The 27,384-nt window shown below is 42.4% G+C and overlaps 1 protein-coding gene across 3 annotated transcripts in view; it reads right to left on the bottom strand.

Moving 5' to 3' along the window:
• The window catches only part of DOT1L (DOT1 like histone lysine methyltransferase), a 252,978-nt gene that overhangs the window by 138,279 nt on the left and 87,315 nt on the right, over positions 1-27,384 (bottom strand). For 2 of the 3 annotated variants that reach the window (XM_085638968.1, XM_085638970.1), the window contains exons 9-15: positions 25,387-25,466; positions 20,721-20,789; positions 19,532-19,638; positions 17,880-17,921; positions 16,355-16,438; positions 10,934-11,231; positions 6,433-6,549 (exon numbers count right to left, since the gene is read on the bottom strand). In XM_085638968.1, coding sequence (XP_085495094.1) covers positions 6,433-6,549; positions 10,934-11,231; positions 16,355-16,438; positions 17,880-17,921; positions 19,532-19,638; positions 20,721-20,789; positions 25,387-25,466 — 797 coding nt within the window. The remainder of the gene's footprint in view (positions 1-6,432; positions 6,550-10,933; positions 11,232-16,354; positions 16,439-17,879; positions 17,922-19,531; positions 19,639-20,720; positions 20,790-25,386; positions 25,467-27,384) is intronic. The other variant, XM_085638969.1, reaches the window with a different exon arrangement.

The following is a 27,384-nucleotide window of genomic DNA, read 5'->3' as shown; positions in this document are numbered from 1 at the left end:
GCTGGCACATCCCCTGTCCTTGTATGGGGTTTCCGGCCAAGCTTCCCGCCAGAGTGGGGGGTTGCAGTGGCCTGGGGAAACTCCAACTGGCGGCATGCCTTTGAAGCTTCCCTTTGCTCATCCTGGGGGAGGAGATTTCTCACCTCACCCAGGATGTGCATTGTTGCAGGCCCGGGAGAGCAGGGGCTCTCCCACCCAGGGGTCCAGCAACGTGTCTGCTGTGTGGCAGCCTGGGCAGCCTCAGAGCAGACGTGGATTGCAAGTTAGCTGTAAGGGGGCATCTTCTAAGATGCCCTCTGGGGTGCTTAGTACATTAAATCCCACACTGGCATCAGTGTGGGTTCAATGTGCTGAGAAGTTTGATACCAAACTTCCCAGGCTTCAGTGTTGCCAATATGGTGCTGTGGAGCTCGTGTTTGACAAGCTCTCAGCACCATGTATTCTTAAATGACAGCACTGCACTTACAGTGCCCAGGAATGGACCCGGGTACTGTAGGGGCACAGGGCTCCTGCTCCTGTGCCCACACCATAGGCGTAATGCACCCAGCTAGAGGGGTGGCTGACATATGCCTTGGCAGTGTAGGTGATGGGCATGGTACACAGTGATGTGGGCCATGTCGACTCTTTGTTTTGTCCTGCACCCAGACACTCAGCCTGCAAGGGCAGTGTGTGTGTGTAAGGGTACAGGGCCTCTGAGGGTGGCACAATGAGTGCTGCAGCCCTTAGAGGCCTTCCCTGGTCACAAGGCCCTGGGTACCTAGGGTACCATTTACTAGGGGCTGACATGTGGCTAGGGTTTGCCAATTTGGAGTTTGTGTGGTTTAAGGAAGGAACATAGGCCCTGGGCACCTGATTGGCAGGAACCCAGGGTACACTCAATCGAAGTACATTCAGCAATTTAGCAAAAAGTGGGGGCATACCATGCAAGAAAGATGGCACTTTCTCACACATTAAATATGTCGATTCACTAATTGCGTTCAGTTTGGCTTTTCTACTTAGCTGTATGCATGAATCAGTAAAAGGGACTATTACGACAATCCCATTACTTTGAATCCTTCATCTACCGCCTTCCAATTGTTCGGGAATTGTCTGCACCACAGGAAGGACTGGAAGAAGCTGCCATTAATTAAACTTTTATCAAGCTGGTCTAATGTAATATCTTCTCACTCTCATGTAATGTAATGTAATGTAATGTAAAAGTGAATTTATAGAGCGCAACTACCACTCCAAGGAGTATCTTGGCGCTAGACCAACCAGGTGGAATGGTTGGGGGAGGCAGACAAATTTCACGCTAACACTAATAACTACACCATTGCTAAGCAAGCTGCATCGGTGAGGGAGAAAATCCATGTCTTCAAAGCCTTCCTAAACTGAGTCTCCTGAAACAGGGATCGTATGGACAATGGAAGCTTATTCCAGGCCTTAGCGCCCAAAACAAAAAGAGATTTGCCACCTTTTGTGGCTAGCCTGAATCTAGGGATTATAAGCAGGTTCAGACCTGAAGATCTTAGACACCGTGCCGGATGGTAGCGTTTAAAGCCATTTCATAAGTATTCATAAGATGGTGAACGGCCCTAAAAGTAAGCAAAGGGATCTTAAAAAGAATCCTTTTGCAAATAGGAAGCCAATGGAGCGCATTCAGTGCTGCTGATGCTGATGATTTACGAGGCCAACTTAGTACTAAACGAGCCGCCGCATGCTGGACCATTTGTAGTCTATGTAATACTGATTTAGTGGCTCCAGCATATAGACTATTACAATAGTCCAGCCTGGAGGCAATCAGAGCAACTGCGACTGTCTTTCTAGCTGGCAAGGGAAGGAGATTGAAAAACTTCCTTAAAGTTTTTATTATGTGGAAGCATGAGCCCGCCACAGTCAGCGCTTGTTGTTTAAAGGATAGCTGGCAATCAAACTTAATGCCCAGATTTCGAGCAGAGGTAATGGTCATAGGAGGAGCTTCTGCGTCATACGGCCAGCAAGTTGTTGGAGAAAACAAATTTTGTTTTCCAAAAGGGATGATTTCAGTTTTGCCAGCGTTGCATTTAAGGTGATTGTCAGACATCCAGTGAAAGGATAAACCCGGCTTCCATCCACAAATTCAACATTTTTATTTATTTTATCAATTTATAGGGCGCAACAGCTACCCAAAAAGGGTTTCCCGGCGCCTAGACACAGCTAGTTTGAGGGCAGAAAGAGGGAGGTGGCTGTTGAGTGTTTATTGTTCAAACAGCCAGGCCTTAACAAGCTTTCTGAACCTAAGATAATTTCCTTCCTTTCGGATACAGGGGGGGAGCGTGTTCCAAAGGGAGGGTCCCAGATAGGCAAAGGATCTGCCACCTGTTCTGCGACCGGAGGTTTCTCTTGGGCATTAACTGTCACAGCCAAGTTCCTAGGTAGATGTGTGTGTGTGTATATATATATATATATATATATATATATATATATATTACCTACTGGCGATAGCCAGTAGGTAGTTATAGTTAGGACCACGTTTCCATAGGAAAACCTCAACATTCTATTTTGAATAACTTTGGCGCCGGTCGACGAATCCTCGCGAATTTCTCAAAATAGGTGGGGCGCTACGCTCCGCTCCTACCCTGAAAGTCTCGGGGGGATTCGTCAAGTGGGGGCTGAGATAAAAGGGGGGTCCCAAAACGCGTTTTTCCCATGCATTTTTCCATAGGACCTTTAGAACGAGCTACAGCCCGAATGGCTGAACAGAATTACTCAAAATTTGGCAGAGAGGTAGTCCCTAGGTCAAGGAAGTGCCTTTTGTAGGTTTGGTGTAAATCTGTTCAGTAGATTCTGAGAAAATAGCCTTTAAATCAATATATATATCTGAGCCAGCTTACGGTACGCTTACCGTACGCTTACGGTAAGCGTACGGTGGCGTGCGCGAGCGCGATTCTGATTGGCTCTTAGATCTTAGTAAACATTCGAATCGGCCGAAACCAGGAAGCGGCGGCCGCCATTTTGTCTCTCGCACTGAGAGAGATTTTTAAAATCGGAAGCCCAAAAACATGTAAAGGGGCTGTTTTGACAACTCCCTCCCACATAGTCATGTTGAGGGAGTCCCCAAACATCCCCCAAGTGCAAAAACGGTTTTATTTTTTTTTCGGCAATTTCGCGGGGTACGCTTACCGTACGCTTACGGTAAGCGTACGGTAAAAAAATAAAAATAAAAAAAACACTATCCACACTTACCCCACCCCCTGTGCTTTTGGTGGCCGAAGGCCACCAAATGTGCTGGGCTTATTACAATGGAAAAAAACACTATCCACACTTACCCCACCCCCTGTGCTTTTGGTGGCCGTAGGCCACCAAATGTACAGGGCTTATTATAAGGGAAAAAAACTTAGCATTTAAAAAACCGTACTAATTCACTGAAAAAACCATAGGTTTCACACACGTTATAGTTAGGAATTAGCATTTAAAAAACCTTGCAAATTCACTGAAAAAACCATAGGTTTCACACATGTTATAGTTAGTGGAAATTTTACTGATAAAAAACCAATGAAATTGCCCCGTTATAGTTAGCGCAGGCAACTATAACTCACGCGACCGCAATCCTCTGCTGATGACATATGTGTCTTTATGAAAAAAAAATATTTGTAATATATGTATAGCTAAAAATGTATGGAAGAAGACATGGGCAAATAAGTGTCTAAATACAGTATTAGCATCAGCAGAGGATTGTGGTCGCGTGAGTTATAGTTGCCTGCGCTAACTATAACGGGGCAATTTCATTGGTTTTTTATCAGTAAAATTTCCACTAACTATAACATGTGTGAAACCTATGGTTTTTTCAGTGAATATATATATATATATATATATATATATATATATATATATATAGAGAGAGAGAGAGAGTAAGATTGGAAACTAACTAGAGGATTGCTGGGTGGGTTCTGGGAAGGAGGTGGAACAATGGCTAATAGATTTAGAATCACCCAAAAAAATGAACTTTCTACACTTTGGCATTATGATCTCCCTACTTCCCAACTGGTTGACAGTCCCCTAAATAGTCAGTCCTCTTGGTACGGATACATGCACACTCCTGTGTACATTAGTTAATAATACAACTCTAAACTAAGCCCTTAGAGAAGACCAAAGCCAAGTCCAAAGTACATTGCATTAAAAAATAATCCCAATGACGAGTACACTCAAGGAAACAAGAAACAATCCTGGTATGTCCCAAACAAGCCCCCAAGACCATTTAGTCCTCATTGCTGCATATAAAATCAACACCCCTCCGCTGCCAGGTCAAATCCAACTTCTAAACCAAAGAAGTCAGAAGCCGAAGCAACAGAAAGAAGATAAACACAGTCTCAAACTCCTTCACCACCTTACACTTGGAAGTCAACCAACACTTTTTCATCAAGAAACTGAACACCATATACCACACTGACGTTACTAATCCCCAAATCATTCTCATCAGTGGTTTTGTGCATCACCCAAAAGGTCATTCACCCCAACAAGCCAATTACTCATAAGAAAAGCCACTCTGTATGGCTTTGCCCATACAGACTGCCACTCAAACCTGCATCCAGAAGAGATCCCCAAGGTAAGGAATGAATAAAATCACCTTGCGACAGCCCTACTCCTTCTAACAATTTCCTTTCTACCACAGGCTGCCCAGTCTTGCCCTATGTTCACAATTTTTTTTTTGCCATATGCCCAGAAGGAGTCCACACCAGTATCAAGCATATCACCAATCAGCACAGCAGACTCTCAGCCCCCACCCACCCTGCCACAAAAACGAAAATCTTTATTATGCTTTGCATATGTGACTAGACTGATAACAGCTGGACCAACCTAAGATTTATTTATATTCCAACTGTGAACACATCCACCAACCATCTCCATCCACCACATGACGGTACGCAATTCCCTGCTCCGCTTAAGCTCTGGCACAACCCACCATACATGGTCAAAGCTACGTCAGTAACCTTCTTCTAAAGAACTATAACAGCCTGATCACCATGGTCTTCTCTGACACAATACAGTTTGACGGAGGAGCCTCAGCAATTCTCTTGATGTAGAACATTACAATTGCATCTCAAGAGCAGAATCAATTCATCCCATAATAAAGCTCAGCTGATGTTTTCTGTAATTTTGGAGAGAGGTTTAAGGCATGATCTTCCAAACATTTTATGGTGTAACTGTCACGATCATGTTTTTAGAATCTACATTTTGCAGTGTATTTTGGTAGCTTATATTTTCACATGCCCCTGAAAGGCAGCAATTCATATTTGATTACTCTCTATATCCCTTCTTTTCTACGGTTTAGCAGCACCAACTCACAGTTAAGCCAGTCACATAGCCTAACACAGCTTGTTCTCAACATTGGCTCATCATTTGACTGGGAGAGTTACCTGAACTGTAAGAGTGTTATTCAAAGAAACGCTCTGCAAAAGCTGGATTTCACGTAAACCTTCTACATCAATACAGAATGATATGGTCTACCAGAATGTATCAAATTTTCAATTCCACTTCTTTATTTAATTACATTCATGCATCAAATGTATCCAAATTGAGCTGGAGCTAGAACGTCATAGTTCATACCCTTCATCTTACTTAGGAAAACCAAAAAACTTAAAATGTATTCCGATAACAAAATACGGGGAATATAATCTAGATGCTCTTCACTGTTAACAATAAGAATATGATGCCTGCAATGGAGCATTAAAATCATGGAGGCTAGATGTCGAGGAGAGGCTCATAATCTGATAGCTGCTATGGTGGAGACAAAATGTCTACCGAATCCAAGAGAGTCTCTGGATCCTTGCTTGATGTAGAACTAGACTGTAAGTATGAACATCTATCTGACACATGAAAGAGAAGGAATTCGCCCAGTTCCACATCAAAAATTGAATAAAGTACACAATTGTTTCTTTTCTTTTTTAAATGGTTTGATCAAATATTTGCCAATGCAGGCCGATAGACAAAAAAATGAGAACCACTGCATGTATACACAAAATTGGAATACTTTTTTTGTCGTCGGTCTTATTTATACCCAGAACAAAGTCTGCATAATTACTACCTGGCTAGAGAGGTTACGACGTTCTATAGTGAAACCCCTGTCGGCTCAGGCAACTGATAGAATGGATTACTTCTAAGAGTAGGGAATAATGGAATGGATCAATTTTAAGACTGGAGAGCAAGTGAATAACTTATTGAAACAGAACACGTTCCTTCTCTTTAGTTAAGCATGTGCCATAAGAGGTATTGATAATGTGCCCTTTACCTACAATGTGTCATAATCCAACAAAGTCAAGCTACTTATTTCTTCTGTGTTGAATTTAAACCCAACTGAAGTCAATCACAAGATTTAAGCTCCCAAAATCATGTTAAACACAAATTTTCAGTGCAAAAATACATCATCTGTAAGACGGACATTCTACTATGGCTGACGAACAGGACAGGTCTTACCTAGCAACTTCTGGAGGGCAGGAGGTGTAGGAGCCACCAAAAGCTGATTGGTCGGCTGGTCCTGCACTTTTGGAGGTAGCTGGTGTGATGGATTTTGAGGAGACTTGGGAGTATCTGCTAAAAAAATAAAATTAAATTGCATCTCAGAGTGTAACTATAAAATGTTATCTGTCTTCAATCACATTGAGTTGGATAAGGACATCAACATTTTTAAATAGTAACAATTTCAACTACCATGCAAATTACACCTGTAAAATGGGGCTCTAGATCAATGAAATTGAAACAACCTTCCCTATCCCCCAAACTGCCTCTTGTAGCCCATTACAAAAGGAAAAAAGCCATAAATAACTGCCAAAATGTATCAACACAAGACAAATATGCTACAGAGATTGCACTGATCAAGCTCCTAGACTTTTTTCCCTTTACTAAATCCCTACTGTGAATTAATAATGTTTAATTCAAGACAATAGAACACTGGTCTCAAGCTCCGACTTCTGCTGAACAAGGTACTGCATGAAAACTGCCCAGAGGATCAAAACCTGGATCCAAGGTCAGCAGAATGTGTTAACAGTAATGGTCAAGAACATGTGTTTGTACAACTTGCACTCATACCAAATCCACAAAATGGGTTTTAGAGAACAATTATGAAGTTGACAACAGGACATCTAGAGGCCAACAACTCTGTACAGCTTGAACTCTAGCCTCAGAGCAGAACCTCCCGACTTTAGCTTTAAAAAAAAGAATGTTATAAAGGCTAGACTTTTCAGAATGAAATTCAACGTAAGACTCACAACAACACAGGCAGCAACTCAGAAGTACTGCACAAGAGCCAAAACATCTGGTTTGGCATGCTGCCCTAGAACATTTCTTCGGCTCGGACATTTAGTCTAACACTGTTTAGTGTTCATGTGGTGACATGCGGTGCTCTCAAGAACTCCATAAAGAAAAGGGGTTTCTCCGTCTCTTTTGGTTGCAGAACCACAACCAGAAATGCAGGCTCAACAAGAACATCCGATTGAAGAGATCAAATTAAGGCTGGTAGAATGCAGCCACACTAAAACAATCATAACAGCACTAAAGGCTGCTTCACCAGGATCACAACTGCTGAAAAGTGAACATGTACACCTCCAAACCCTACAATTCTATTTCAACAGGGTCTTGGCTAGATCCAATCTTACTATGGACAACACTGGCTAGCCAGACCAAGATATTTAACAAATGGGTAACAAAAAGTGGTTTGCGTTTAGTCACTACAACACCCTGTACAGAGCAAGGAATTTGGCTCCACAAGTCACAGTGCTTAGAATTCTGCATTTAAAGCTATTCACTTCTTGTTAAATTCAGGGTGAATCCTGGGAGTGGAGCACACAGAGGGTGTTTGTCTGTGTTACTTAAGAGCGGGATGGTAGAGTTCAGTATTACGGAGTTATTCTATATGTCTGTTCATTGTTATGCAACTCTGTTATACTCCGTAGAACACATAAAAAATATATAAAAGTTTCAATCACAGCATCATGTGGCTCGCACAAGTCAGAAGGCAATAAGCTGAAAATCACCTAAAACTTATCACCACTAGACAGAGATTCTAAGTCAATTTAAAACATCTCAGAGGCTGCACCAGAGGCGTTGAAGGATTAATTATCTCCAAGTGTTCAGGACTGTCTCCTTTATCCCCAACTAACCAGTTGGGAGCAGTAATTCTCCAACACAGGATCTTTCAGAGATTCACATGCTAGAATTATTTCCAGTTAACGAGCTGTGAACATTTCACGCATACGAGTCTATGAAACAAACCTACACTGGAGAACTGTAGTCTGGTGTAAATATCTTGTTTCTTACACTTTTTTTCAGGAGTTTATGACTGCTGAACAAGTCATCCGCAGAAACAAACACACATGCAGATAGTTGTACTATTGAAAGTGGCAAGCAATTCTAATACAAAATCCGTACTTACACTAAACCACTCCCCCAACCTCCGTGTTTCAACGTTAGATAAAATCTTTTGTAAACTCGTAGAACACACCTAGGTCAGGAATGTGTGGCAACCTATAACATTTTCATAGCAGTGATGAATGCTATTTCTCAAACTAACTAACTTTACTCTCTAATGATCTTTCCCATCAGGTTATGTGATCACTCCAATGCTTCGGAGCTGCACACGCCAAGCCACCTTCTCGTAAAGCTAATTATTAATAGTTTTCTGCCATTTTTCCTTTTTTTAGGGATTCTGGTAGAAATTAGATTTGAAAGCTGGAACTGTGGGAAAATCTCAATTTTCATTCCCATACTCTACCAAGAAGGCACTGAAACCTCTCTCTATAATAAATCTGCCTTTTCGCCATTGTCACCCTGGATTTCTTGCCTTTTGCTAAGCACTGAAATTGTGCCCAGCATTAGAACTCTGTGCACTTTACCCCTGCTAACTAGTAGCAAAGCACCTGTGCTCACTCTCTGACATGGTCGAATTGGCATACTCGCAATTGGTATATTTAACTTGCCTATACGTCCCTGGTATACGTTACAAAATGTGCACAGCGCCTGGAAGTTAAATGCCATTAGAGGGCTACAGCTTCAATTATGTCACCCACTATAATGGCAGTACAAACATGGCTTCGGGCCATTCAGTGTAACCTGACTGTAGTAGTGTAAAAACTGCACATCTACCTTTTGACAGGTTAAACCCTCCCTTTCAAATAAGTCAGCCCTTTATAGGCCTTGTAGTCCACAAGGCAGATTGCACATTATTTAAAAGTAGGAAATGTGGAAATGTAATGTTAAAATGTCCTTACTTCTTACAGTGGCCAGCACAAAAAAAGCTATTTGTCACAGTGGCCAGCCTGGTTGCCCATATGTAGAAAAACTAGAGCAAAGAATAAAATCCGAATACCGTATCCCAGGAATGGAAATAGCTTGAAAAAAACATGAAAGAACTATTTTTAATAGTTACTAAAAAAATCTAATTTAATGGTGACGTCTGATCTTCAATAAAAATTAAGGAAAATAACTATTAAGAAGTTACTTTTTCCCAGCCTGGTGTTTTTGGAGGATATTTTGCATTGATTCTCCACCCTATCTCAACCAGTGATAACTATTTGAATCGGTGTGAATACGGTGTGAAATGCCTTCATGAAGCAAACAGGCTGAACTGAATAGGCACAGAGGATTCCTTTGAACCTCACAGAATAAAAATGGTGCGGGCTCTTGAAACCTATTTGACACAACACTGTCAAACCCTGCTAGAGAGTTGGACAGATTCGCTGCTGCGTTTACATATAAGACTTGGGGCGGACTAGGCTGCCAGGACAATTCTTGTGTGTCCACTGTCTGGTTGCCAGAAAACTCTGCTTTTTGTCCTACCAGACTTAATTCTCTGGGTTTTACATACAACACTAAGGGCAAACTTGAATGTTAGCCAACAGGCTGCGAAGGCAATTCTTGTGTATTTACTGTTTGGTTACTGGAGAACCCTTTTGTCTTACCAGACTTCTGTCTCTGGGCTTTTTTTGGAAGGGGGGGGGGGGGGGGGGGGGGGGGGAGTGGGTACAGGGGTACAGTGGCTCTATCAAACTGGATTTTAGTGTCGGATGTGAGAGGACAATAGGATCATCCTATGCACTCCCCACTCACACCCCTGCCCTCAGAGCCCAAGTATATTGTCAAAAGACTTTCACCATCTTGAAAATGCCCAAAGTGCGCGGTGTTGGCCCCTATTGGCTAAGGAACACCCAGGAATAATTCCCACAGACTAGCTTGTGCCAGGCATAAATGTAGCAGCTCCAGCCACCCACTTAGAACACTTTCTGGACAGGGAAAAAGAAAAGAGGACTGGACTTGATTCCGTAACCTGAGCAGTCCCTCAAGTGCTGGACCTTCTCTACCCAGGACAATGAAGTGGACAAAATGTAGTCATAAGGCCGCCCCCTTGTTCCAGCTACAGGGCTACAACGAGGTACTAGAGGGCCTTCCTATAACTGTCTACCTGACCAGTGCCAACTGGACCCTACTGTCTGCCTCTGCCTGACACGCTCGGAGTTTCCAAATGCCTCTCGTGAGGTGCTTTAGAAGTGTACTCCTATGGTAGATTGGTACTTAAAGGACTGAGTCAGAAAGTAAAATCTTTGACCGGGACAAACCTGAATGGTGTATCCAACCTTCCCTCAGCTGCTGTTAGTGCAATGGTGTGTGGCAGCAAACATGCAATTCTTATAGCCTACAACTGGCAAGCTCTTCTTTTTGTGACTGTCACTATTTCATGAATATTTTTCTGTTCTTTGGTGCATAGATTTAGGGTTACATTACTCCAAAGCCCAGCGAAGTAACTGAAGGATGCCAGTCGGAATTATATAACAGCAACCCAATAAATAAATCAAAGTGAAAACAATGTGCCATGTTTCAGTCCAAAATGTGACCGCTCAAAAAGAAACTGAATATTAAAAGGTCTGCCCCTCCTCCACCCTATGTCACCCTTGCACTACAAACTATAACTTGAATACCAACTTACCCTGAGGTGGTGTGGGACTAGGTGACTCAGGTGTGGTTTGGGGAATACTTTGGGTAGGGGATGGGGTAGTGGTGGGGGTTGGGGTGGTGATGACAGTGTCTTGGGTTGTCTCAGGTTCCAGTGCAGTTTGACTCTTCTTGGCTTTACGCTCAGTGATGACAGTGTTCTGCTTCTTGGGGCGTCCACGTTTCTTTGCAGCAGGTTTTCGTCCTTTTCGTTTCAGTTTTCCTTTGCGTGGCTTGGCTGGGGATGGTTTTTTAACCACTGATTTAACAGATTTATCTTCAGCACCAGAATTCTGGGAAAATAGAAAAATGGGGTCGCAAGCTTATAAGTGTATCTTCAACAATTGCTAGACCACGCACATTGATTTGTAATAATTGTGACTTGTGTGAACATTTAGCCTGTACAAAAAGTATTAAACATTGTTTTTTGTTTAAAAAATGAATGTGTTTCTTCCGCTTACCATTTTGGGAGTAAGACAACTGCTGTTGTAACTCCGTACTGCAATAGAAGGGTAGAAGTTCCCATGGTCGGGATAGAAAATAGACATGGGCACCAAAATCTATGTAGCTCTTACTAGCAAATCAGATAACTAAGAAAGTGTCCCACAGTTACAAATCAGGGCAAACTTGAACGTGTAAGGACACGCTCTAAAGGTGTTTTGCAAGGTAAGGGGCACAGCAAAAATTTGTTTTTGCTGGAGCCAATGTTGATAAGAGAAATTAGCAGTAAAAACTGACCTACCAGACCATAAAACAAGCCCACAAAAAGCCAACCCGTACACTGACGAGTCAGACCAGCCCTTCTGCCACTGCTAGACTGCCCTGTAGGTCATTACAGCCCTGCAAGTAATAGTCAAAGAGGAAGGCACATATGGCTCCTGTTATTCATTTCAAAGCCAATCAGTTAACACAGTTGAACCATGTATTTATTCTAACCGTACAACTACACCCAACATTCTTGAACAATATAAAATGCACCATTGTCAGAAGGAGGCCATGTCAAGAAGGTAAATCGATCAAATGAACGCTGAAAAATGCACATGCAAAAAGGAAGTGGGGGAAAGGCACTGAGAACTCCAGAAAGTTTAGAACAAAAAGCGAACAATACAGTGTGGTCAACAAGTGGGGAAAAAAAATGACAAAGGCTTAGACAGAGAAGTGCGCCTACAATACCACCCCCCTCTCCCCCCCCAGGTAGGGTGTGGTTGAACAGACAAATGGAGACATGTCAGAAAGAAAACCACATAGACGTTAGGATAATCACAAAGTGAAAAAGAATAAAAAAAACATAAGAGGGAACTTAAAGGGTGGGACGTGAAGAGGATCACAAAGGGAGGGCACTGATTTAAGGAGCCAGCAGGGTTAGGAATGCTACCCAGATAGGCCTGGAACAGGATTACAGGGGCTGCATTGGTCTCGCGTGGCGTTGCAGCGCAAAGTGCTACTCGCCTCGGCGAGATTTATTGTGAATGAGAGGTTTCAGTAGAGGGCTTGAAGCCCCGCCCCTCATTTACAGTGGCTGACGTCCCCATTTATTCTAAACGGTGGCCTGCCATTGGAAATTAGGGTTTTTGGTTGATGCCCTTTGGCCTCAGAGCCGGACTGGGTTGCCTGCTTTGCTGTTGTCGCCAAGCACTTTCTTATCTTTATTGGGCCATGTGTTTCTAATTAGAAACACATGGCCCCATAAAGACAAGAGATCCCCATGCTCCGGCTGCAGCACGGTCCTCTTTCGCTTTCGGGACCTCGCTTGTTCTCTCGTTTTTGTCAGACCGCCCCCAATACAAGCATTCCCGGGCTATTCCAAAATCAAGCAATTAATGTGAGGATCTTGCAGAGCAGAGAAACTGAAAGCAACTTTGAATGATAGCGTCCTGCAGCATCCTCCGGAAACTCTGAAGTTACTGGATTTACTCAGCGTAAATAAGGTGCAGTTATCCTAAAAGTGAGAGCAAAGTTAGGATCGCTACAGTCATGTCATTTAACATGTTTGCTGACGTTTTTTGTAATCTGTAGGGTTAATGAGTTGGAATCCCGACACGCCAGTTCACCCTTTCATCCTTCCAGAGTGCGATGACAATGAGATAATAGGGAGTTAAAACGAGAGACTTTTACCATTGGATCGCAAATGACTTGAGGCGAAAGATCGAGAAATGGCTTGTGATAAGGTTTTGAAGTTAGCCTGGTCGGCTGTAATATCACACGTCTTTTTGCACGCATCAGCCTAGTTTTGGTTCAGTTAGTGATCTTAACTGGAATGTCAGCAGCCTTTGCTATGCCAGAAAGAATTGTGGTATGGTTTGAAAGGCGTAGAACATGGACCTCAATGCAAGGCCAGCAAGTCCCCTTCTAACGTTTGGGAGGCATTCTGTGAATTTAGGGCGCCCCCTTACCCGCGCTGTTAGGAGGTCTTATTGTGATGGTAGGAGGTCCTATTGTCATGGCAACACATTTTGTTTTGTTGCTAGAACGTCTGAGTGTGGTGGCAGACGGTTCTTCTTTGGTGTCATGATCCCCATGTCGAGTCAGAAATCCTTTTGTTGTTGTAATGACGTTCCTGTTGGCATGTCAAGAAGACTCACTGGTAATGCACTAAGGCTTTTTGCGTAGGCACAAATTCATATTGTTACGTCATCAAACCATATTGTTATGTCAGTTCTTTTGTGATGTCATGCAGCGTTTTGTAACGTCATGATGCTCTATTAGTAAGTATAGAAGCCTTATTTTGATGGAATAAAGCTGCCTTGTGCTGTTTTAAACTCTATTGTTACATGAGAAAGACCGGTTGTGCTGTCAGAGCTGCATTTGATAGCAGGAGGATTTATTGTGATGTCAGGAAGACCCTTTGGGTGCTGAATCGGATTCCATTATTGCAAAACCATTTTGCAATACTAGGAAACCCTTTTGTGATGTTGAAACTCCCTTTCTGTTACCAAAAACCTTTGTCAACTTATTTTGTGATGTTGGCAAAGTCAATATTGTTACATCAAAAAACACACATTGTTATGTTCGAGTTATCATGCAGGAATTCAGTAAAACGTTGCTGCTTGAATAAAATGTAGATGCTTGTTTTGTTCTATCTGGTATTTGTGTAATGTGGACCTAGTCAAAAATGCTGCAGAGCGCCTCACATGGTCAAGAGATGCCACAGTTAACAAATGACAGAGGAGGTAGCGGGTTAGTGAATTGCTACAGCATTGTGATGTAGTGTTCTTACAAGAGGCGTGTCTTTCACTCAACTAAATTGGAGGAGTGCTTTAACGATCCGGATAGATATAGGGATTTTGTTTTACATCACGGGTGCGATAATGGAAATGGCCAGCTGCTTTGGTTTTTCTTTTTTCACTTCCTAATCTGCAGAGATGCTGAGCTGGTTTGTAAAATAGGCGTGGCTGCTGTTCGTAATGGTATACTTTTTGCTTTTGACTCTTCTACTAATCTGAAAGGATAATAATATCACAAGGATAATATCACAAGAAATGACATCTGATGGGATTCAGATCAGGAGAAATGATGGCGTGGCTTCCGATTGATATGAAAAAAATATAAGTGACATTTGTTTACTGTTTCCACCCTTACCCCTCATCAACACAGTGCAAATAAATCCAGAAATTGCAGTATGAAGTCCCTCGTAAATTTGTAGGATTTAGCTTTCCCAAAAAAGCAATAGCTTACTTCATAAATCGGTGAGGTTGGCAAATGTGCAGCTATATGCTCTTTGACCCCGCTGGTACCTCCAGATTTTTACTTTGCCTATAGAGCTGATGTGCGTTTGATCTTCTACCAAAGTATTTTTCATTAGGTAGCCTGAATATGTGCATAATTGTTTACCTTTTTATCTAATCCAGTAGCACACTAGGTTATTTTTGTCAGATAGCACTGAATAATGTCCCTCAATGTCCCATTTGGGAGAATGACGCAGCCCGCCAATAGCTCTCCTATTTTACGAGCATGTCAAAATCTCTGGCTTCTTTTGCAGTCCAAATTCTTCAAAACCCCATTAACGGCTGCAAGATTAGACATTGTCCCTTGTGCATTTCAGAGTGTAATATGGGATCAATATGAGGTTCACTGAAACATTTGTCAAACGTTTCGTACCGAGGGCATAATAAGAGGGCAAGAGCAGCATCGGTCACTCCATAAAAATTGTACCGAAGGATGATTCAGAGAAAGTAAGGGGGAAATGTGAGCGAATTGTTAAAATGAAGGTCCGCACCCCGTAGTGATGGAGGAAGTTGCTTTATTTGGCAAGCTGGAAAGCAGTGACCAGCAAGGGATAGAACAGGTAAGCAACTGCCTCAACGAACATTCTCTCTACTTTAGAACATACCAGTTCTAGAATGAAACTGGATTGCTCATCACACCCAGAATACAACACTATTCTTCTGGCTGTGCACTGAAGTAAGATAACCAAAATGTATATAGTAGACATTGGTGGATAGGAGTAGGCTGTGTATAATTGGTGGGGCCATGGCGCGTGTGACAGGTGGGTTGGGTGATAATGAATAACTGGGGTTACTTGTGGATATGTGATGAAAGCTCACCTGAAAAGTTGACAACAAAACTTCATTGATAAGACATTTTTTTTTTTTTAATCAGGTGCCTAAAACCACACATAGGCTATGAGAACGTGTTGTAATAATAGGCATCACTGTTATCTTTTATGCGATTTAGTGTAGTTATCTCAAAAGGATACTATATTGAGTAGGCCTTACAGGGAAACAGACTTCTGGCATGCAAACTGCAAAGATGTTGGCTATCAACATCGTTTTAGGCCGTTTCACGGAGCAATGCTCTGTTCTGCGCCTGCAAAGTGGCAATTTCTGTCCGGTAGCTGTTGAGCTATGCCAATAGCTCTAACTCATAAAAATGCGAGACCTATTGCATTTCTAATGCTTGTTTAGGTGGATGATGGGCAAATATTTAAACTTCTGAACAATGCCGACAGAAGATTTTATTTTGCTCTTTGGTGCTCGGTGGGGCCAAGTACATGTATACCTCTGCAAATGTTCATTTGTGGCAATGCCGTCTTGAAGGCAGAGCTTATCTAATGTCTGCTTTCTGGACAAGATCAAATTCTAATAATGGTACAAAACACACTAGTGGTGCTCATTTCATTATCTGTGGAGGTACAGGAAGAGTGGTGGGAGGAGAAAGGCAGAGCCTTTTGCGTGTTCAGAAAGAACATTTTAAGTACAAAACTACAGGCAACATCCCCCTCCCCCCCCAAACAGCACACTACAACCAAATAAAGGTAACCCCATAACAGTGCAAGTCGTTGCAAGTACACCTTGCACCATATGGTATGATTTCAAACACCTTTCGAACCTCGTGGACAAAGTGCTCTACAACATGCATGCTCCCACCCCAGAAGAATGCCTCAAGAGAGTCTAGTGACAGAAGAAGCTGGTGGTACCTTGGTTTCCTGCACCTTTGTCGGAGTAGTAGTGTTGCTCTTGTTTTCCCTCTGCTGACGGCGTCTAGTCGCCTCTTGTTCTTCCTGAAGCCATCAAAGACAGGTGTAGGAAAAAAGATCAATGCAAAGGGTGAATGGTTTCTTTATCATAACAACCGAAAATCCCCCAATCTAAGGCATATATTGGCGTTTCTCAATTATTGTAAATTGATTCATTTTATTCCACTCCTAGGAAAATCTCAGTAAGATCCTGGAATCAAAATCCACAAAATAGAGAAAACTCAACAACCGAACCCAGAGGTCACAGGAATGGACAAACAAGAAGTAACATCTTGAACATTTGTCCGCTGGGCAGTAAACAACAAGGCCTGGAGCACTCACTTGGAAGGGATGATGAATTCTATTATTCTGGGACACTATAATAAGGAGCACCAGCCATTGGTTTGTTTTCCTAGCTAAAATGATTTTCTGTCTGTCCCAAACCAATTCAACACTGTCACATTACCTTTTAAGATTTTATACAAGATCAAAAAAAGGATTGTTCTAATTTACTAAACTGGTCGAGAAAACTATTTGATTCAACTTCTGCCTTTTCCACTTTTCACCTTTTTGACACTAAAAGGAGCACAAGCACAAAGCAGCCACACCCGCAAAACGTCAGTTTTGACCTCTGGATTTAGAAAGAACACTGCCAAACTACCCCAAAACAGAGAAATCTGCTGCGCGGTCTACACGGCGCTGCTTGTATCATGTCCTTGTACTTCATATCAGGGCGCTGAAAATGACCGCCTTCTTTTTTAAGATTAATGGGTAGAAACTGTAAAGGCTACATCCTTCTGCCAACATTTACAGTCTGTAAGGGAGGTCATTTATGCTTTGATCAAATTACTACTCATGACTTTATATAAGAGCACAAAAGAAGACAACACTTAGTTGCTTTCTTGTAACACTAGTTCTCCATCATAAACATCTCCAGGTTAGTTCGCTTGCATGTTCCCAAAACAAGCGGAAAAGTATGTTAATATGGAGAACATCAGCTGAAATTAAGTTGGAAATGGAGGTACTGCTGTCTGGGAAAAAGAACACTTACCTACCATCACTATTACAACTTGACCTGAAACACCCATGAGCAAAAACAGCAGTGTGAAATCAGTGGGGTCAAGGACAGGACACACAGCACACTGAGGGAGATCTCGCGTCTAGATAGATGGTATGTAGGTATCCTGCACTTCTCAGTTACTAGAATGCAGCCATTTTAACAGACTAATAACAGAGCCGTATATTTAAAGTTGGGGTGCCACGCAACAGTGAAACGTGATAATGGCGATACCACACGAGAAACATCAACTGTCATTCGAAACACATGCAGAATGAACTTCCCTTCCTGCAAAACACTGAACAGGGGCCATGTAACATGCATAAAGAAGTTGGAAGAGGCACAAAGGGATACAATCGTTGCAAACATGGCCAAGTTACACATCACTACAAATGGCACTTCATGAAACAATTAAGAATAATAACTTACCCTGAGTTTAGGATTTTTGAGACTAGAAAAATAGTTTTCAAGCTGAAAAGGTGAGAAATAAAACGTAAGTTCATTTAAATGATATGAATCAGTGCAATACACAGCATTCCAGGCCTCAAATGACATTAAAGACCTGCTTCACAGCCCCTCATTGGGCATTAGAAAATCTGCTCCACCATGTCCTTGAAGCATGTCCAGTTATCACTCTTCATTTGGTTTCTCAAAAAGGAACCCCTGAATTCCCCTTCTCTTCCCTACGGCCCAATGTGGAAGCTCAGATGTAGGTTCTGGTACCAAATACAAAATATCCCCTTTGAAACATGTCACCAGACCCCTCAATGACCCAAGATCCCACAGTGTGCAAGGGTGGACAGTGATCCAGAAATTTAAACAGACACTGGATCTCACTGAAAATAGTGAGATATGGTTGCGAGGCACCTCTGTAAATTGAATAAAGGCTCTGGGTTTCCACCGCGGCAGAGTACCAGACTTGCCAGTCTCTGGAATCATGAACTACAAGGAGCAGAAAGAGAATTGGGAGGAGAAAGGGCCACATTGTAGAGAGAGCGCAGTCCCTCGCAGTCCGTCATTTGGGAGCCAATCCATACTTTCAGATTTGCTACCAGATCTGAGACTTGGGCAACAGAGAAACTACCATTGGAGGTCAGGTTGGCACAGCTGCTGGCTAAAGTTAGCTGCACAGCAGAAACACAGGAGGGAGTGTTGCTTACTCCCAACACAAACTGAGGCAATATGGTGAAAGGTGTCAAGCCAGGGTGACCCACTAAGCCGGTTGAAATGAAAGGGGGTTGGTTGGCATTTCTAGACTAGTTTATACATTTGAGGAATACATGAACAAGAAAAGCCATCTCCGGAACAGGGACATGCCTTGGACATGGACAGTGCTTAATTTGTGCTGGTAGTTGAAGGCCCACAGCCACGCCACTCACTTTTGGGAACCAGTACTAATGAGCCAGATCAAGAGGTAGAAAATGGGCAAAGAAGAAGAAACAGAACGACTAAAACACAGTGGTGGGAGAAAGCAAGGATGAAAAAAACCTGTGAGTGAGATAAAGAGGCAAGGAGTGTAAAGTGGGGGATAAAAGAGGCATGAGGTGGGATCAAGAATACACAGCCTTGTTATTTGGTGACCAACATTTGGCATCGCCGGCCGCAGTCTTCTGAGAAACACTAGCCATCAGTACTTTAAGCTCTGGATGTGGAGCACCCCGCATTGGAAGCACCTGCGTATATTGTCTGTCGGTTGAAGAGATCGGGGATTGCAGGACTCTTTCCCTAGAATAGCACTGGCTACAAAACTCTCAAAGAAATGATTCTATTCTGCTCTGTACTCTGGCGTAGGATTCTAGCATCCACACACAAGCAAATCTTGGTACTAGGAAATCAGTGCAAACCTTCATAAATCAGAGCAACACCATAACAAAACCAGGCATTCACCCTTTGTAAGCTATGAAGAAACATCACCTAATATTCAATCACTAGGCAAAAAAAAAAAACACAGTAGAATCACCACTCATCAACAGGGCTTCAAGCCAAATTGATTTAACTACGCAAAAAGTCGACAACACATTAGAGTATGAAGTAGTTAACTTGCAGGACATGAGGATAGGCTACAGAAATTCAATACTCACTATGGTTCGATCTATGGTATGCAGGTAGTAGGAAACTGGCTTCCCGGTCCATGAAACGGACCCCTTCAGTGGTGACAATTCCACAACTTTCATGATGGTGCCGATATCTTAAGAATAAAATACTACATGTTAGAGAGCGAGTACTATTAGTTTAATTTTAAGCGCTTGCACCGATAAGTCCACACAAACGGAAAAAAAAACACTTTGGACAAGTTAGTAAGTTCTTGCCCGCTTCCAGCCTATTAAAGAAGGTGCTAGTCACAACTTTACAACTGAAATTGTAATGAGGAATCTCCACAGGCGCGACCAGAATTGGAACCTTCCTAGGCTGCATAAAGAGCATTTTTAATACTATCACTTTTCCCAGAGCAGCAACGTCGCTGTTGAAGCGCTCTCATCCAGCTGCTGGCGCATATCAGAGGCCGCTAATTAGTATATTTACATAGGGTGGATGCAAGTTGCACAATTTGCTGTAGCATAATTACAGGAAATCACTGCAGAATTATGCAGGATTACACTGAGTTACGAGAGAAGTGCGACCCAGCATTTTGCGCTATTTTGAAAGAGCAAAATGTGCCAAGTCCAAAATGCACTTCTCCATCACCCTGCAGCATGACCATCAAAAAACAATCTCTATGAAGCAGGGAACCGTCAAGAGTCCATATAGAGTTCACGGTCAAAGGGGAGTGGATGGCTGCTACGACTACTGCGAAGAATCTGCCGACTGATCAAACATACAAATGGACTTATTTGAGGAAAAAAGTGGGTGGGGCAGCACGACTGAGTGTGAACTGTAAACGTCTTCAATTTAACAACTCGAAACCCACAGCTTACAACTGGGACAGCCTTTTTGCGAAAGACAAGTACGTCAGTCAGGGTTTTCCATGATACAATATTTAGATTTCATTGAGCGCGTGGCGGTTTGCTGTTAAGGACTAATGGACAGCTGCCAGATAACCGAGTCCCGGGCTTTCCTTTTAAGGACCAACATTATCAGCGGCTCTGCGCCATTTGAATGAAAGATACAACTCTCAGAAAGCAGGAGACAGTCAGCGTCCAAGACTGGACACATGATGGTCTGTAGACATGGAGAGGTAGCCCTGTCACACAATCATCAATCCACTTCTTATGCATTTTTCGTTTGAAAACATTCTGCCACATTACCTACGCAAGAAGAGGCGGAACTTACCACTCAAGTTTCGACTGTTTATTCTGAAGTTCAGAGGTGCAAAAGGCTTGGAGGACACAATTCTGCCACCTGGAAATGGCACAAAGGAACGACTTATTATCTACCACCTTTGAAAGGTTACCTTAGTCAGAAAAAAGGAGGTGCAGTTTGAGGAGGAAGCAAGGACATCAGAAGACAGGATGAAATGCACAGAAACGAGAATAGGCAGCTGGGTACAAAGAAAACATCGTATACAGAACTTGGGGAACACAGAATAACAGTGGAGATCAGGTCTCGTGGGTCAACAGGAAAGATGCACGGCTTGGTCTTTCACACAACAAACAGCACTAGGAGCAGTGTTCAATCTGAGCTGGTGGTTGCAGCTGGGCCCACAGCACTCATTCTAGGCAAAAGACTCCTGTTTTTACACATTAGACTGACTGCGAGCAAGAGAGAAACACACACAAGTGTAAAAAGAGAAAAAGAAAGAAAATCAGTATCGAAAGGTGAACGCAGGGATTAAAAAACATGCAAAAGTGAGACGAAGGAGCCCAGGGTGTCTTGTGGCTGATGAAAGCAGCATGGGGTTGAATCAAGACTATGCAGCCATGGTATTTGCCATTCTGGCATTCTATAGTACACGCTTCTGAGCAAAACTTTAGGCCTCAACTCTCAAGTAAATGTTTCATTCAAAGACATCTTATCTGCCAAATGGCAGCTTCTCTCATTCCCATTTCATTTCTTTGATGAATAAATAAACAGACAGGAAATTAGATTGTTTTCGGCCTGTATTTATCTATAAAAATCATTAAAAGCGGAACCTAGGAGCTTTAGTTATAATGGAAGAGAAGGTAAAAAAGGTAAGATGCACGACTTGTACACTGTAAACTTAAAACCAGCCTCCAAGAGGGGAAAAGCACAAGAGGGACGAACGGTGAGAGGATAAGAGACACCTGTTTAGACGTTTCAAAGCTCACACCATAACCCACACACTATACAATATTGCAAGAAACAAACATTAATACAGTCACTATGGCATGTTTATAAAACACTCTCTTAAGTTCAAGAAAAGGCAGGGAAAAGAGTAAGCGAAACAGTGTTGAGGACAGAGCAGGAAAAGGAAGAAAAGCAACAAAACATTTGGCAGTTTATAATTTATAATTATAATTTCGATACAAGAATGTTAAACAGCAGCTCAGATTTCAAACGTTAATACTTTTCCACCTGTGATATAGAGCACCGTGATTCCAAATTAAGTTTAGAGCACGGGTGCTCTCACACATTTTCCCAGGGGCCACAAAGTATGGTCTGTGGGGTGACCGAGAGCAGGGTGGAGGGCGGGCGATATGGGGTTTGCAAGGTGGGTGTAGAGGAAGTGGAGCATCTACAGGTAGTGGCTGAATTGCACAATGCGAAACTAGAAAACCTGACCAAATTGTGTGATCCTAGGAATTTTTTCTTCTTCTTTCTTTACTTTGCCTCCTCCTGTGTTTGATTTAATAAACTCTGATGTTGTGAATTTATAAGAGCAACCCAGACCACTCAGAGGGTGCACATGTTAAGTGACTTGCTTCTTAGTTTACTATTGCCGTTGTTGTCTGGGTCAGCGGAAGCATGAATGTTTCTAAATTCATGTTTGAAAACTATCATGTGAAAAAAAAAAACGACCTCTCAATGCAGTGATATTATTGTATATACTAAGGTGAAAAGGTTCTGCATGTTAGCGAAACCCGTTTTTTTTATTTTGAAAAGACTTAATCACAGTTTTATACGTTTGTTGTAAGAGGTCTTTAAAAATGGTGGTGTTTCTAAAGTTAAGTGGTGCAGGACTTCCATTTTGAATGTTAGTGCTGAGTCAAGGTCAGCAGCAGACCAGTGCTGCTGTTCACAAAGGGGCCACGTGGAAAGGTCAGGCGGCCGCAAGCGGCCCCCGGGCCATACTTTGACTATCACTGGATTAGAGTGACAAGGAATGGGTATCATAGGATAGGGTTATGGGAGGGTGGAGGAGCACACCAGCGAGCCTCTTGCACAAAACTGGACCTACAGAAAGAAAGCAGGGAAAGCCCCAATGTGAACTCCATAGGAAGTCTGTGCACGGTAAACCCTGAACTCATTAAGATGCTGAACAAAGGCACCAACCTTAACAATTCCAAGGCTTCGTCTTCAGATTGTTCTGAATATGTTCGACTGTCGCCTTCAACGTCACCTGATCCAAAAATGGGAACCTTCACAAAACCAGTGGGGAAAAACCCTCCCTGGTAACGCTCAGGGCTCCAGATAAGGGAAGTAACTGCCCGATCTGGGCAACAGCATCGGGACGGTACCACCAAAATAGCAAGAGTAAAAGTAAACATTTACTTGCCCTTCTCTATCTGTTCAGATAAAGCAGTGGCCATAGCAGCACGCCGCAACGGGGAGCTCTGCTACTACAATTTGACCTCAAAAAGCCCTTGGGGGTACCAGAACTTTTTATTCATGTACCAGAATAACTGCATGTACCTTTCATTAAAAAAACTATAAATCAAAATTATGTTAAATACTCTTACTCTTCTATCTTATCTGGAGTCCTGGTGTCGCTTTGTGTGTACTTTAAGAGGTCGCTGTACTGGGATTGTACTTTCTGCTCAATGCATCACTCTTTATATGGATCACAAAAAACTCTTTACTTCAATGCCTATACGTGGGACCAGGGGATGAAGATTCAACCATACGAAGTGTTGCCCAAGGCAAAACACAAAGTATAGGACAACCAAGACACAGCAGCTAACTTCCAGATAATACTGCTGGCTTGACAATTGGTCATACAAGTCAGCAGCCATCTTTCGAATGAACGAATACTGGGGTTCAATCAAATGTCCATGCTTGCGGGCAATCACTAACTCTAATTCTATGCAACTCAAAGCAAACAACTTCGATTTTAAAAAGTGTTTTTTTCTGCCTACCTTTTGGCTTTGCCAATGTTCTTTTTTTGTTGTGTAACGGTTTTAGTAAAAACGTTATCATAAAAATGTTTGTTTCATCAAACAGTCTTGTCCTTGGGGCTTTAGGGATGGTTTCCGTTGAAGTGTATTTTTATTGCAAACACTTCCATCAATATCATTGCAGCTCTGTGCTTATTGCATGACTTTTTAACACCAAACTAGACGTTCAAATTTAAGGGTACGTTGTTGGCCATGTTGAGACCTCTTTCTTATAAACTGAAACCTGCTGAAAACTGATGCGAACAACCCATTTCAAGGATTTTCACGAGGAGCCAAAACAGCAGCGGTCAATCTGATCTCATCTCTGCTAGTCTACCTTTTATTGGGGTTTTGGGCTTCTAGGTGTCATCAATTCTGTGACAATCTTTGCAAGCTTCCACGCTGGCGTCACAGACAACAAAGTGATAATATGGAACAATCAGCAAAATTTCTATTTTCATGAAAAGGAGGAATAAAGATCCATTTTCCTTGATACCATATTTTCAAACTGTTGCTTTTACATCTTCGAGCTGAAGCATGAATTTCCAGTCGCTACACTTCGATTTTCTACCAGTACCCTCTCCTTGTACATTTTGTGAAAATAACCAAAGAGCTCTTTCCCGGTCAGCCCAGTAAGCAGGGCACAAAGGCGCGATACTGGTCAAATTCAAAGCCTCCACACCACCTAAAGCCCAAAACATGCACTCAGTTTGTCTTGGGGTGGGCTCCACTTTTCAGACAGACATCGCTTAAAGTCAAGGAAGTCAGAAAACTAAGAAGTAGAGAAGAGAGGCAAATAACACTTACTATAATGCTGAAAGCGCAAGGGATTTCTGCCTTTCGATTTACAAGCGAGAACCTGAGGGCCAGATTCCCACGAATTACTTCCACCAAGCGCAATAAGCAATTACGAACGAGCTTGGGAAGAGGCAGAGAAACAATAGCGCTTACACATGGGCATCAACTAAACAAATAAGTCTAGCCAGTAAAAAAGATATATATATAAACTTTTACAGGTTTAAAAATGTATTAAGTATTTACTTCTCCGTGATATGCAGACTCGCACAAGACAGAGCAGTACCCTTCTTAAGCGGCCAGTCCTTTTTAAGCAACATGTTGAGTATTTGGCCTCTAAACGTAGGTATTTTGTCTTCAGAAAGTAGGACAAGTGTTAACCTAGAAAAAGTTGGTCTTCGTCTAAAAGTAAGCACTGGGCTTTAGAAGTTAGAAAGAAAAAAAAAATGATCTCAAGTCAGATTTCTGTCTGAGATCAGGAAACTGATCTTGTTCAAGTACTAAAAGGACTTGAAAATGCTGGGCCCGCACCACTACTTACTCATCCTATGCGTTAACTCTCTAACAGCTCCAATCATCAGCAATTCCAATATCTAGAACTCAGACCCTAACTGGCTACAAGCAGCTTCCCCTACAGTAAATTCTCGGCTACTAAGACCTCTCTGCTCCTGAGCAATTGCTGTGTTTTTGAAGAGGCAAAACTAAGAACCCCTGGGAAAAATACCATGTCAGAGTGCTTCACATTCAGCCTAAAACCCCGGCTGCTGCTGGGAGGTAAGTACACACATTCTGAGGTCCAGTCTGTTGCAGGAAGTAGTAGATGTTGGTGATCCAAGCAATATGAAATCCAAAAAAGAAAAACCAAAACAAATTCCCTCGCACCCCACCCAAATAAAAACAGAAGCAAGGTTTTTCAACCGAATCGTTACCTTCTTTCATGTTTGCAAAGCGCTCCTTCAATTGGTGATCGACCTCAGGGCCAAAGGCAAAATTATTCACAAAAATAACACTGCAAGACAATATTCTGGTTAATAAGACAGCAATAATTAAGGAAAAAGATATACAAATTAAGAGAAAAAAAAATTGTCCAGTTTCTATGGATGCAGATATTGTGCGCGGTCGTGTTTCTATTTTCAAAATACGAGAGATGTAGTTTGCGGTATCACATTTACAGACCCGACTGACTCCCTCCATGCACTTCAAGCTACCCAGCAGCAACATATACTATTCCACAGCCCGAGCTCCAGATACCTTCATTATAAGCACAGATACCAAGAGGCCGGAGAAGTGAGCCTCCGTCTCTACTAGTGAGTCGCTGTGCATCACCTTAGGAAATGTCAGGTCAATGAGCCGCAAGTCACCACCATACAGGATTACCATTAGTGAAAGAGTATGAAATTTCAATTTAGCTGACACCCAATGGGCCAGCATTTAGAATGGTCAAAAGATAAATAAACAGTGATAAAATAACTCCATTCTTTAGAGAGGTTCTGGGGACACAATTTGCACTAGAATTTACAAACTCAGTGTGGCTCGGTTACTGCTCAAATTTAAATCTACACTGGTCTTGTGAAATACTAATGGACCTCTTTATTAGATATAGCTTTAAAGATAGTTGAAAGGGAAGAAAGGTTACTTATCTGTTAACTACAGTAATGAAGCATGGCATTGTTCAAATTCACATGCTTGAATTCTATCCCGAGGTCAGGCTGGGTTTCCAGTCTGACGCGGAGATACAACTGAAGCTTGTGAATCTATAGAGGATCCAGTGCTGAAGAAGGTGAACTACTTAGATCCGGGGAGAGGAGTTGGCCTAACGGCTAGGGCGGTCGGCCTCGAATCTGGGGAACTGGGTTTGAGTCTCGGCAATGACGCTGAACATCCTGTGTTTCTGGGCAAATCACTTAATCTCCCTGTGCCCAACAAAAACGAATGTGTCCTCAGGTAATGCAACTGGTACTATGTAAAGCGCCCTGATACCCGATTCGGGTCAAGTTCGCGCTATATAAAACTCTGTAAAAAGAAAAAAAGATAATAATAATCTGGTTCTCTAAGATAAATCAATATGGACAGGGCTTTACAAGCATCAGTGTCCTTCAAGTATGCCCATCTCGGTGACTGCTGTAGTCAAGCAGACTGCCTAACCTTCACCGTGAACATTGCTTGCAAAGAGTATTTACTCCAGGTCCACCATTTGGTTTCCCAGGCCACAGAAGCATGCACTTCTTTGTGCCAGGCAACATAAGACCCCATTCTCCATCCCTCACTACGTGAAATATCCCACTGACTGAATCTGCCTTATTCCCGTAAAGAAAAATGAAGTCGAGACGGGCTTAGGGAAAGAGATGGGGGAAAGGGTAGAGGTGGGACTGCAGCACTGTAAGGTGGCCAGTCACAACAGAAGCGAAACATGGACATGAAACAAAAAACACAAACTGCCCAGTGGAAGGAGCTAATACTACTATCATTTTAACCTATTTTATTGGCCTATATCCATGCAAGAAAAAAAACACATACATTCCTACAAGATAACCTCTTAAGCCAAGCTTGCTTTTAGAATTTGGGAATAGGGACAAGGTTATTTTGGGCTCTTGTTAGTATATAATACATGGTTTCTCAAACTACGTACTGATGTTATCACAGGTTCAGCGGAGGGCGAGATTTACAATAATTCTTTGAGGGAGCAGTAGGAAAAGGGACGCCAAGCTGTTCAGCGAATGTCTTCCTGTGCCTGTTCTTTTGTCATGGTTTCCTTTGCAGCTTGGTTTGTGCCAAAGAAATACTCAAACATTTTATGTATTTCAAGTATCTTTTTTAAATCCTGCTCATTGAGGGCATTAGGTAGTTTTTTTTAGCGATCTGAACTTCACTTGGCATAAAAACAGATGCCTCCTTGGAAATCTAGCACTGAAAGCTTCGAAGCAATC

This window comes from Triturus cristatus, chromosome 12 (genome assembly GCF_964204655.1).
Source record: "Triturus cristatus chromosome 12, aTriCri1.1, whole genome shotgun sequence".
In the NCBI taxonomy this organism is placed as follows: domain Eukaryota; kingdom Metazoa; phylum Chordata; class Amphibia; order Caudata; family Salamandridae; genus Triturus; species Triturus cristatus.
The sequence above is the reverse complement of the archived record's forward strand: the minus strand, read 5'-3'. Positions and strand labels throughout refer to the sequence as shown.